Here is a 12,688-nt window from a genome sequence, read left to right as displayed (position 1 = left end):
TCAAGCAGCTGCTGAGTGAGTACGGGGTTGCTGATGAGAAGTTCGTGCGGGCCATGCTTAGTGACCTGAAGGACATTGATCTCGACCGGGTGCGGGCTAAAGACAATACTCACAAAGAGAATCGCCGTATTGCCCAGGAATCCATGATGCGGGTACGAGTTTGCTTTACCCTTGTAGCCTTTTATTACTATATATACATTTTAATCTGTGCGCTTGCAGGCACTCTTCAATGTGTACGCGGTGGATGCCAGCGAGGAAGATACTCAACTGAAGGAGGAGGTTAGCAATCTCTCCGGGCAGGTGAAGTATCTTCATGGCGAGAAAGCCAGGCTGGAGAAGGAGCGGGACTCCTTGAAGAAGAAGATTGAGTCTTTGACTCCCCTGGTTGCCGAGATGGACGCGGCCAAGCAGCGGATCGCGGAGCTTGAATCTGAAATCTCTGAGGCCCGGGAAGAGGTGAAAAGTGCCCGGGACTCTGAAAAAGAGGCTGCGGAGTCTGCCACATCCTGGAAGGAGAAAGCAGACTACCTGGAGGAGCGTCTTCCCGCGGAGAAGCACGAGGCTGTAGAGGAGTACAAGGCCTCTCAAGAGCTCATTGCCATGCTGGCTGCTGCCCAAGACAAAGCTGTTATCATGAAGTTCAAGGAATGGGTGGCGGCCGGGTACTTGGACGAGGCCAAATTCAGGCGGGGCCTTCTTGAGAAGAAGAAGAAAGACAAGGATGCTGCGGCCAGGTCTGGTGCCGGTGGATCCCAGAGTACCGGTGGGGAGCAGTAATACTTGGATTCCTTTTTTTTGTATATGTTTTTTTTTTTTTTTTTTTTTAGTAGAAGTTATCCTTGCCTTGAACAATGGCGTAATTCCTGTGCTTGGTAGTCCAGGCTTTTGTGGATTAAAATTTTTTGAATTTGAATGGGAATTGGAAAGGAATTAAAATTTCTAGGATTTTGTACCTTAAGCACTTACTTGCATCACTTATTACCGGAATAGAGTAACTGACAATAGCTATGTCCGGGCATGTCCGGGGTAGGTAAAAAAATGCTAGAAATGGTCTGAATAATTCATTTTTCCATTCAAATACCACATGGTGGTTAAATACAGAATGAGTACCCGATGGGTAGCTTGTCATAGCTGTATGGTCAAAAAGCAAAAGCTAGGACAAGATGCTCCGGGAGCTACTTGTAATAGTACCGCAGGCGCTGGGTATTCCATGGATGCCGGGATACGACTCCGTCCATGTCCCGGATGAAAAAGGTTCCGGGGCCTACCTCTTCAATGATCTCATAAGGACCTGTCCAGGATGGATCCAGTCCCCGGGGCTCTGGGTAGACCTGCTTCATGACCCAGTCCCCCAACTTCAGTGTGCGGGATTATACCTTGGCATCGTAGTAGCGAGCTATCCTCCTCTTGTTAGCCAAGTTATGCATGTGTGCCACATCCCTTCGTTCCTCTAGTAAATCGGCATCGAGTTGTAGGCCTTCCGAGTTGGTACCTGCATCGAAGTATTCGATCCGGGGACTCTGGACCTATGTTTCAATAGGGAGTACCGCTTCTGTCCCGAAAGCCATGCAGAATGGGGTCTCTCCGGTGGCCTCCGTTGCCGTGGTCCTGATAGCCCACAACACCTCCGGGAGTTTAGCAGCCCAAAGACCCTTGGCATCGTCGAGCCTCTTTTTCAGTATCTTCTTGATGATCTTGTTGACAGCCTCGACCTGACCGTTGGTCTGGGGGTGGGCCGGGGATGCATATAGAATCCTGGTGCCCAGGTTCTCTGTGTAAGCCCTCAACTCATCATTGTCAAACTGGGTACCATTGTCCGTGATTATGGTGTCCGGGACTCCAAACCTGCAGTAGATGTTCTTCCACAGGAAATTTTTTACCTTTTCCGTGGTGATGGCGACAAGAGGTTCTGCTTCAACCCACTTTGTTTGATAGTCCACAGCGACGATGGCGTATTTGAATTGTCCCACTGCTGTGGGAAGTTTACCAATCAAGTCCAAACCCCACTGACAGAACGGCCACGGTGCAAGGAGGATGGAGAGGGCAATGGGCGGTGCCCTTGGGATATTTGCATACATTTGGCACTTGTGGCAAGAACTGGATATTGTTTGGGCTAGGGCCGACATGGTTGGCCAGAAATATCCTGCCCTTAGGGTCTTGTGTGCGAGCGACCGGGCTCCGGCATGGTTACCGCATACGCCAGCATGTATGTCTTTCATTATTTTGTGACCCTCCTCCGGCGTTACACACCTCAGACTGGGGAAGCAGTGGCCTCTCCGGTATAACTTGCCATTCATGATCGTGTCGAGCTGACCTTAACTGCAGTCTTCTGGCCTCGACCTTATCATCCGGTACCAGGCCGTCGACCATGTATTTCAAAATTGGGTCCATCCACGAAGCTGTGTGATCCACAGCGAATATTTCTGACACAGTTTTAGAAGTGCTAGGTCTCTCGAGTATTTCGACTTTAGTGGCTCCATAGGTAGGACTTGGGGAAGTTGATGCAAGTTTAGCAAGGGCGTCTGCCTTGTCGTTTTCTGCCCTCGGTATTTGGGTAAAAACGTAGGAGGTAAATCTCTGCACTAATGCCCGAGCCAGAGCCTGGTAAGAGGACATGTGGGGCTCCTTTGCCTCGAAGTTACCGCTGACCTGGTTTACGACTAACTGGGAATCACTGAAAATACTAAGGTGCTGCACCCCTAGTTCCCGGGCGATCTGCAGACCTGCTATGAGTGCCTCGTACTCTGCGGTATTGTTGGATGCCTTGAAGGCAAATTTGAGGGCGTACTCGTAGACTTGATCGTCCGGGCTAATTAGCAGGATACCGGCTCCACTTGTTTTCTTGTTGGATGCGCCATCAACATATAATCGCCAAGTGCCTGGTGGAGGCGGATCCGGGGCTAGTGGTTCCATAGGTGATTCCAGGGAAGGGTTATGGGAGGGAATCGCGTCAGAAATAAAATCTGCCGCTGCCTGGCCCTTAATAGCTGTCCGGGGTTGGTACTTGATTTCGAACTCTCCCAGCTCGATGGCCCATTTAATTAACCTGCCCGATGTCTCCGGTTTCTGCAAAACCTGCCTCAGCGGGTGATTAGTGAAAACGGTGATTGAATGTGCTTGGAAGTAATGCCTAAGCTTCCGGGCCGATACCAGAAGGGCCAGTGCAATTTTTTCAATGTCCGGGTACCTGGATTCTGCACCAGTGTACCCCTTTCCAGCATAGTACACCGGGTACTCGCAATCGGAATCCTTCCTAATCAGAGCTGAGCTTACAGCCGTTGAAGATGCCGCCAGATATATGTAGAGCATTTCTCCTGGAACAGGCTTGTAAAGTAGAGGTACCGCTGATAAGTACGCCTTCAAGCCAATAAAAGCAGTCTCGTGCTCAGCTGTCCAGGCTATTACCTCAACGTGCTGGGTTTTTAGCAGTTTGAAGAAAGGAGTACACTTGTCCGTCAGCCTGGAGATGAACCTTGACAGGGCGGCCACCTTGCCTGTAAGAGATTGGACCTCGTTCCGGTAGGTTGGGGATACCATGTCTAATATAGCCTGCACCTTCTCCGGGTTGGCCTCGATCCCCCTGTGGCTAATGATGTACCCGAGAAACTTTCCTACCTCGACCCCGAAGATGCACTTCTGCGGGTTAAGCCGCATACCATTGCGTAATATGATGGTGAAGACGATTGACAAGTTGGTTACGTGGTCCTCCGGAGTTAAACTTTTTACCAGCATATCGTCCACGTAAACTTCCATGATAGTATCGATAACTTCCTCAAACATAGAGTTGACGAGTCGCTGATAAGTGGCACCTGCGTTCTTTAATCCGAAAGGCATGACCTGGTAACAATAGAGACCCTTGTCCGTGGTGAAGGCAGTGTGCTCCTCGTCTGCCGGGTTCATTCGAATTTGGTTGTACCCACTGAACGCATCCATGAAACTGAGTAACCGGTACCCAGCAGTGGAGTCGATTAGTTGGTCAATTCGCGGGAGCGGGAAGCTATCCTTGGGGCATGCCCGGTTGAGGTTTGTGTAGTCCACACACATGCGCCATGATCCCTGAGATTTCTTTGGCACCATGACCACGTTGGCTAACCACCGGGGATACGTGACTTCCCTGACAAAATTGATGGCCATCAACTTCTTTACCTCAGCCTGGATAGCCCGGTACTTATCGTGTGTGAAGGCCCTCCTCTTTTGTCTTACCGGTGCTGAATAAGGGATAATACTAAGATTGTGCGTGGCTACCTCCATTGGTATACCGGGCATGTCCTCATATGACCAGGCGAATGCAGATGAGTTTGAGCGGAGGAACGAGATCAACTTTTCCCTGATAACCGGAGACATTTTAGTACCTATCTTAACAGTCCTGTCCGGGAACTGCTCTGATAGCACCACCTCCTCAATGTCCTCTACGGCACCAGGCCGTTCTTCGTCTGAATCGGTATCATCCCTGGGATCCTCATACCTGTCCGTCAGAGGGTTAGTAGCCACGGGCAACATCTCAGACTTTCCCTTACCGCGAGATACGGTCAATGAATAGCATTTCCTTGCTGCTGCCTGGTCACCCCGGATCGTAGCAATGCCGACCGGGGTTGGCACTTTCATCATCAGCATGTGACCTGCAATGAAGGTTTTCAGACGCCAAAGTGCCGGTCGGCCTAGGATAGCATTATAGGATGAGACGCAGTCCACCACGATGAACTCTGTTTTGACGGTTGAACAATTTGGGCTTTCGCCTACCGTGATCGATAGGTAATCTGATCCGAGTGGTTGGACGATATCCCCTGAAAAGCTAATGAGGGGCTCATTATCCTGCGACAGCTTGGCTCTGCCTCTGTTCAAAGCTTTGTACGCATCGCGAAATAATACGCTAATTGACGCCCCGGTGTCCACGAGCACCCGGGACATTATATAATGGCCCATTTGGAGCGTGATTAAGAAGGGATCATCATGGGGCATTTTCAGATCGGCTTCCTCCTCCTGCAGGAATGTCACCGATGTCCATCCGGTACCACCGTCTTGCCGCGGGGCCTTGTGGAAGTTGAAAACTTCCGGATGACCGAAACTAGCATTTCGCCTCTTCCTCTGGGGATGTAATTCCTTCGGGCCCCCACCGTGGATCGTGAAGATTTGGCCGTACACGTCCACCGCTCCTATCTCCTTAGCAGGCAGGTACCGTTGAAGCTTGCCCCTCTGGATAAGGGACTCGATAGTATTTTTTAAAGCAACACAGAGATTGGTATTGTGTCCGGCATCCTCATGATAAGTGCAGAATTTTCCGGTATCTTGCTGGGTAAGTTTACTCTTCGGGAACTTCCTTGGGGGTGGGCCCGGTATCTCATCCTTACTTTCGTTCCAAATAGTCTCGTATGAAGCGTTAAGGATTGTGAACACCTCATACCGGGGGGGTGGTGGTGTTCGCGGGACTTGTTGTACCCCTGGCTCCCGCTGATGGTGAGTGGTCCCATAACTGTTAGTCCTGGATGAGGACTCTTTGCTTCTTTTGCTCGAGGTATGGGGTGACCTGTCATGACTATGGGCCCACTCCCTCTTTCGTGGCTCATCCCTGACAGTTGAAGCCGGGGTTGGCATCCTTAGCTCTGGTCTGGGGGTATCCCCGTAGGTTTCGAATTCGGCCTGGGCGTGTCTGATGGCAGTGGCCATCAGCTCGTCGTAGTTGGCTGGAGGGTTATGGTTAATCCCATAGAGAAATTCTCCGCGCCTTAAGCCTCTCCTGAAAGCCAGCTCGGCCAGTTCCTTATTAAGGTCCCGGCACTTGGCGGTAGCCGCCTGCCACCGATTTACAAAAGACTTCAAAGTTTCATTCTCTCCCTGCTGGACCTTTAACAGGCCCTTTGGTGTGTGTATCCCATCGGTGCGTAAGATGAATCGAGCTACAAACTTGTCAGCTAACTCCTTGAAGTTCCCTACAGAACCGACCGGCAGTTCGTAGAACCAACTCAAAGCTTCCCCTGACAAGGTTTCCTGGAACATATTACAACACACCTCATCCGTATATCCCTTGGCGCTTGTTTGCGAGCGGAAGGCCTGTAGATGCTGGTAGGGGTCTCCAACCCCCGTGTAGTCAATCTTCAGTGGCTTCGACATATCCGCTCGAATGGCTCCTCTAACCTGTTGGGTGAAAGGACCCGGGCGGTCCTCGTAGGTGGCCAGGGCCCTCCAGGTGTCCCTGTTTTCTGTGGCCTGCACCCTTGCCTGCAGAGCATGCAAAGAGTTGCTCATTTGCACAAGTAATGTCGTGTTTGCGTCGGTTACCGGGGGGATATTCGGTACTGGCTGTGGTAACGGTGGTGGTGGTAGATGCCTCAAGCTTTCCGGGAATAATTCTACCGGTACTTGGATTACCCGCTGGGCAGCGCTCACGCCTGCTGCTGGTTGGGATGCCCTAGCCAGGGCCTGGGTGAGCGCCTCGTTGTGCTGGTGCCTCCGGTCCAGTGCTCGGGCCAGCGCTGTGTTTTCATCTTCCAGATCCTGCATCTTCTGTTGCGTAAGGCGGTTTGTTTCCCTATCGGTACTCTGTTGTTCCCGATCGATCCTGGATTGTTCCCTGAAGGCTGCTATCTCCGCCCGCATGGATTCCAATTCCGATACCGGAGACACTTGGTCCGGGACATGTGGTTCCAAGGATCCGAGACCATGAATTTCTTCAACACCTGGCGCTTCTGCTGATGAAGTACCCGGAGAGAATATCAGTGCCCGGGCGACACTTCTACCCTCTCCTGCCGTTCCTTCCGGCTCAGTCATGATAAGACCCCTATCTGGCGCGCCAATGTTTCTGGTGGCTTTCTCCGGGTACCTCACACAGAATGCTATACCGTCTGGGGTACCGATGTCTCCTCCTAAATCTTGTACCAAGAACACACGCTTAGAGGGGTAAACCGTACCGGACGGTTTACACCTCTCCGATGCCTGAGTGAGAAGCTAATATAGATGTATAGTAAGTAAATAGTGGACAAAGGAGTTATTACCCGTAAAAGGTGGTTGTGCTAATGCCTTTATACTCGAGCATGTGAAGGAAGTCTCCCCCATCTTCGATGTGGGACACTAGTTGTTCTTCTGATGCCATATCAGTCCTCCTGTTATGTAAATAGTTGGGCTGTGCTGGCCTTGCCCAGGGCCCTGGGTGCCCGGGGTGGCATCCCAAATGAGCCCCGCCATGGTGGGTCGTGAACCCGGCCCATGGCATAGTACATGGGAGTACCGATGGGGCCCAGCCGATAGTGCCAAACTTAGTTGAGACTTCCCTAGTATGTACACATAGTTATATCACTATTGAACCCTACATACTTTTTATACCATTGAATATGTTTTCTTTTCTCGATTGTAGTAGCATTTTTATTTTGGTTGTATCTTTTACATTTCCATAGCTTTTGGTATTTGTAACAATAGCTTTTATTAGTGGGGATAGTAGATTTTGGTTTTGAGAAGTGTAGCTTTTGTTGCAGGTGACAGTAGCTTTTTGAGACTTTGCCGGAGGTTGTCGGAAATCTCACCAGAGTAGCTTTTATTGCTAGTGACAGTAGTTTTTGTTGGTAGCAGTTGGTAATAATAGCTTTTGTTGCTGGCGACAGTAGCTTTTGTGACCTCGCCGGAGATTGCCGGAAATCTCACCATAGTAGCTTTTATTGCTGGCGACAGTAGCTTTTGGTGTTAGTGACAGTAGCTTTTGTAGTCGCCGGAGGTCGGCAGGAGGTCGACCGGAGACTCGCCGGAGTTGGCCGGAGGTCGACCGGAGACCCGCCGGAGTTGGCCGGAGACCTTGCCAGAGAGGAGAGAGAGAATGATTGTTGACTTTTTACTCTAGTGGCATTTATACAAATATGTTGGTTTTTAATATCCAAAATATAACACCTTTTTTAATCTAGTGGCCTTATGGCTAAAAAAACATTCAAAGATGCACTTATATGTAATTAACCCTAAACCAAATTTGTCTGCAATCTCTTAAGCCAATTCTCATCATGCTTATTTATGCAACAATTCATATAAACTTTACCAAAATATATTACCGATCGAAAATGTTAACATGAGAAAATTACCAATATGTTATTAGAAGCTCATAAGCTCTTCAAATACTTCACTAGTGTAGGTATTGTTCGGGCTACATTTCAATTATGTCTCATATTGGCATAAATGGCATATCTTTATATGTACAGACAGCCTTATAATCATGTCTCTTACCAAAATATTTTGCTGAGACTTTACTTTTATTTTTATTTCTCTGCCCCACCCTGGGAACCCACCGCTTGTCCCCCTATTCCATTTATTAATAATAAAGAAAAAAATACAAAGTCCAAAAGAGGTACAAAAATGTCAACGAAAGAGAAGAGAAGGGGAACTTCCCCCTCATGTACAATTCTAAAAGAAAGAAACAACCACGAAATTAAAAAGCTAGCACCGAAAATATGCCAAATTTTCCCTTGCAGCTTCATGCAGTGGATCATGTAGCTAACCATGAGCACAACATCCTGGAAAAGCCTCGTCACAAGGCATGAGCAATTACAACAAATCAACATAATCATTTGGGCAACCCTATATATAAACTTCCTTCATCGTGCCACTTGCAAGCTTTATATAAACAACCATTTATCAAAATGAAAAACGATAATTTGGGAGTCCCAAAAAATCAGCTTGCAAGTACCTGTGAAGCTCCGTAGGAGGGCTAGCATACCAAGTAAATGAGTCACTTGAAACACCTAAATTTGCCATCTTGTCTGCTACTGCATGCATTCCGTTGTTTGAAAATATGAGTGCTACGAAATTGCATTTGTTGAATTTTCTTCAGACAATTTTGCCATCTAACTCTCAAGTCCCATGGAGGAGAAAATGACTTGGAGGAAATAAACGCTATCACACTAATAGAATCGCTTTCCAACCACAGAGTAACCCAACCTCTAGTGAAAGCAACTTCAATAGCCACAATAACATCATAAAGTTCAGCATAGAAAGATGAATTGCAAACTAGAGATTTGCAGAAACTCCCTAAAAATACCCCAGATGCATCTCAAAAAACTCCCCCACAAGCTGCAGGACTAGGATTACCTTTTGCCAAACCGTCAGTGTTAACTTTAACCCAAGGAAATAGAGGAGGTTGCCATAGGACATGTTGAATCTTGGGCGCTTTACATAGTAAAAGTCAAAATGAGCCAAAAGTAAATCTAAAATAGACCAAAACTATTGAAAACAAATATTACGTAGGATTAAGTACAAAATACCTCTAAACTATGAGATTATTTTCATTTTTACCCAACTATCAAATTTTGGCATTTGCATACCTTAAGTTTCATTATGTTAGCATTTTGTTACCCTCATCACTAACATTGTTAAAATTCAAGGGCATTTTTATTACCTTCATTGTGCCTCTGTCGCTCGAACCATGAAAATAGGGGGATGACCAAGGGCGTATCTATAGCAAAGGCTGCTTAAGTTGCAGCCTAACTGTATCTATAGCGAAGGCTGCTTAAGCTACAACCTAACCCATATATAGCCCAAAATACCTTCAAGTAGGGATATATGTGTAATAGCCCAGTGAAAAAAAAAATATTAATATAAAATTTCGCTTGACAGCCTGCGGCGTGTGCGTACCTTTTTCCTTTTCATTGCAGAGGCACACGTGATTTACGGTATAAAGATTGTTAGGGAGGTAAAATAAAATTTACCTAAAGATAAATGTGTCAATTGTTATTCTATAGCTATTGCTTTTATCTATGAAGTTGGGCATATGAATTTGTTTTATGACTTTTATCATATTATGTGATGTAAGGCTTAATGAAAATTGCCTAACTCTGTTGGTATTATTCTAACAATTATGGGTATGAAAATTTATCATGAGTCTCATATATACAAAGCACATGTGGTCTTCACTGATAACTAAACATGGCACATATATGTTGTCACATACATGATTCGAAAGACTAAGAAGTAACATGGAAGACGTTAAATATATGTCCTACAAAAGTACATACATGCATGCTTAATATGTCCTTTTAGTGAACATTGAACAATGACCGGTGAATACAGAGGGTGAGATTTATGCGATACATTGTTTACTTCCGAAGAGGTAATATCGCCTAATCTCTTATTTAAGTAAAAAAAAAAAAGAGTGTGAATATAGAACAATGTACCCATCTGTAAAGTTGAGAAAACAGATGGTATAATAGGGTGAAATTAGTTTTTGCTGATGGAGCTAAATGGGCATGGAGATGGGGGAACTGAAACTTGAACTAAACCTTCAAGCATCAGCATAACTTTCTTCATACTGGGTCTTACAGAAGGGTCTTCTTGGACGCACCAAATGGCAACCATCACGAATCTCTCGACGCTATTCATGTCATTCATGGCTTCCATATCGTTTTGAATGAGAGCATCTAATCTACTAGCGCAATAGCAGTCGTATGCCCAGTCAGTCAAAACACCGTTTTCTCCAACACCAAGTTCCATATACACGTTTCTCCTGCAACAAATGATTTCGAGAAGCAACACACCGAAACTATACACATCGACCTTCACAGAGACTGGTGCTGGCCTGAACCAATCAGGTGCAACATACCCTTTTGTTCCTCTGATGCCTGTCTTGGTTTGGGTTTGATTGAGGAGCAGCTTTGCCAATCCAAAGTCTGAAATGCGAGCATTGTAGTTTTCATCGAGGAGTATATTTTGGGGCTTTATATCGCAATGAATGATCCTGGTGCTACATTCTTCATGCAAGTAAAAGAGTCCTCTTGCAACACCCAAGGCGATTTGGCTTCTTTGACTCCAACTAGGTTTGAGATCCCCAAAAAGGAAACCTGCTAAACTTCCGTTGCTCAAAAACTCATATACTAGCAACCTGTATTGTCCCTCATCACAGTATCCAATAAGTCGAACGAGATTCTTGTGATGTGTCTGGCCTATGACTTTAACTTCAGCTCTAAATTCTTTTTCCTTGTCTGTTAACACTCTGTCTAGAATCTTGACAGCAATAGGTTGCGCCGCGGTTTTCCCTTTGTAAACAATGCCACAGGATCCCCTTCCCAGCTCTTCCTTGAACCCTTCTGTGGCTTCCATGAGCTCTTTGTATGTGAAGTAGCGCAAATTACTATCCACGCAAGTTTTGTCTGCACCAAATGCCTTGAGCTTCTTCTGGTAGTAGAGGAAGAAACCCAAACACATTGCACCAACCAATATGAAGTTGACAAATACAGAGCTGCCCAATAGTATTGATACCACAACGAACGAAGATTTGTGCTTCTTTGCCCTTGGAACTTGAGGAATTGGGCTTTGTGGGATGCTTCTCAACTTAACGAAAGCACTACGAATATATCCTGTGTTCTCTCTTCCATGCAAAAGTGGTAGATGCTTCTTCCAGCAGTTACTGCCTGAAACAACTACTGCAGCGCATCGACAATCTTCCAAGCAAGACCTTTGGCAGGCTGTAGCATTGTATTGCCTCAACACATCATAATCAGATTTTGGCCAATCGGTATTTGGGAGCTCATTCAAGTAGTATAAATCACCATCTTGATCACAACCCTGCATGAAATCTGGCTTGCAACTGCTGTACTCATCCGCCGGATCAAGCAAAGAATACCCTTTTGGGCATTTACAACTTGGTCTCTGACCTTCTTTAAGTGTGCAAATACTGTTGTCACCACATGGTCTTGGTCCAACTTTGAGGCAAATGTTATCTGGTTCAGCTTGAATGACACTCCAGGTTCCATTGGCAGCAGAAAAATTTTTTGGGAAGTAACTTATGCTGAAAACCCCATCAAAGCCGAGAGTTGCTCGGACATAATTTCTCGCAGGCGATAGTGCTAGTTGCAGTGTGGTGATAAAAGACCTTTTTCCGTTTCTTAGCAATATGTACAAGTAGCCTGACTGATCAAAGATGAGCTTGTACCCAGAATTTGTGCCATTTCCTAGACCACGAGTTTCGCTGATATAGTATGGATTATAAGTAATGTTGCTGAGCACATTTTTGGGATTGAGCACAGCACTACCATCTTCACGCAATCGAAACTCATATCTCCCCCTTGAGAAATTGGTTTCTCTTTGTCTAGAAAAAAGCGACCCTCCTATCTCCATTTCCTGAGTAGGTAACAAAGTATCAGTTGGATGGTTGAAGCTCTCCCAAATGGTTCTAGAACTTGTATCAACAAGCATGAAGTTGCCTGTGTCGTTCATTAGGCCATAGGCTATTGTTGTAGCAGTTTGGAACTCTGCTCTCCACAACTCTTGATCACCTTGCGGTTGTCTCAGAATGAGGCTGTTGTTGGTCAGCTCTACTCTTGATTGTCGTGGCCCGGGATTATCTCCATTGGCATACCACACTATGGTTTTCTGGGGTATCTTGTAATACCATATGGCAAGAAGGTAGTGGTTATCATCAAGTTTTCGAAACCCAAATGCAAAATCATTAGAAGGGGAAAGCCAAAAGGCAGACTCAGCACCTGCAGTGAGGGTACTTCCCACACTAATTTTGCCATCATTAGTTTGAGAAATTGCTGAAAAGGACAGCAACAAGAGAATGAGGAAGAGCAGATGGGGAAGAACAAATGCCATTGCCAAGTCTATTTTGGATATCAATCTGTCCACTTACATGAACCAATTTAAAGAAGAAACAAACAATATGGGTCAATTGGAGATTCTAGAACTTTGAAATTAAGGCTCTAATTATCAAATTATGCGTGGT

At 46.3% G+C, this 12,688-nt stretch overlaps 1 protein-coding gene across 1 annotated transcript; it reads right to left on the bottom strand.

The window, feature by feature from the left end:
• Positions 1–10,175: 10,175 nt before the first annotated feature.
• Positions 10,176–12,558, bottom strand: LOC133730181 (G-type lectin S-receptor-like serine/threonine-protein kinase LECRK3). Its single transcript, XM_062157821.1, has one exon. It carries the CDS (start codon positions 12,556–12,558, stop codon positions 10,186–10,188), a length of 2,373 nt encoding a protein of 790 aa, XP_062013805.1. The 3' UTR covers positions 10,176–10,185.
• Between the last annotated feature and the right edge of the window lie 130 nt (positions 12,559–12,688).

The sequence above is a fragment of the Rosa rugosa genome, chromosome 2 (genome assembly GCF_958449725.1).
Source record: "Rosa rugosa chromosome 2, drRosRugo1.1, whole genome shotgun sequence".
Lineage (NCBI taxonomy): Eukaryota > Viridiplantae > Streptophyta > Magnoliopsida > Rosales > Rosaceae > Rosa > Rosa rugosa.
This window is presented reverse-complemented; position numbering and strand designations above follow the sequence as displayed.

Bases quoted from the DNA above. Each gene is read 5' to 3' on its own strand.
- LOC133730181 (XM_062157821.1), bottom strand. From the start codon at position 12,558: ATGGCATTTGTTCTTCCCCATCTGCTCTTCCTCATTCTCTTGTTGCTG.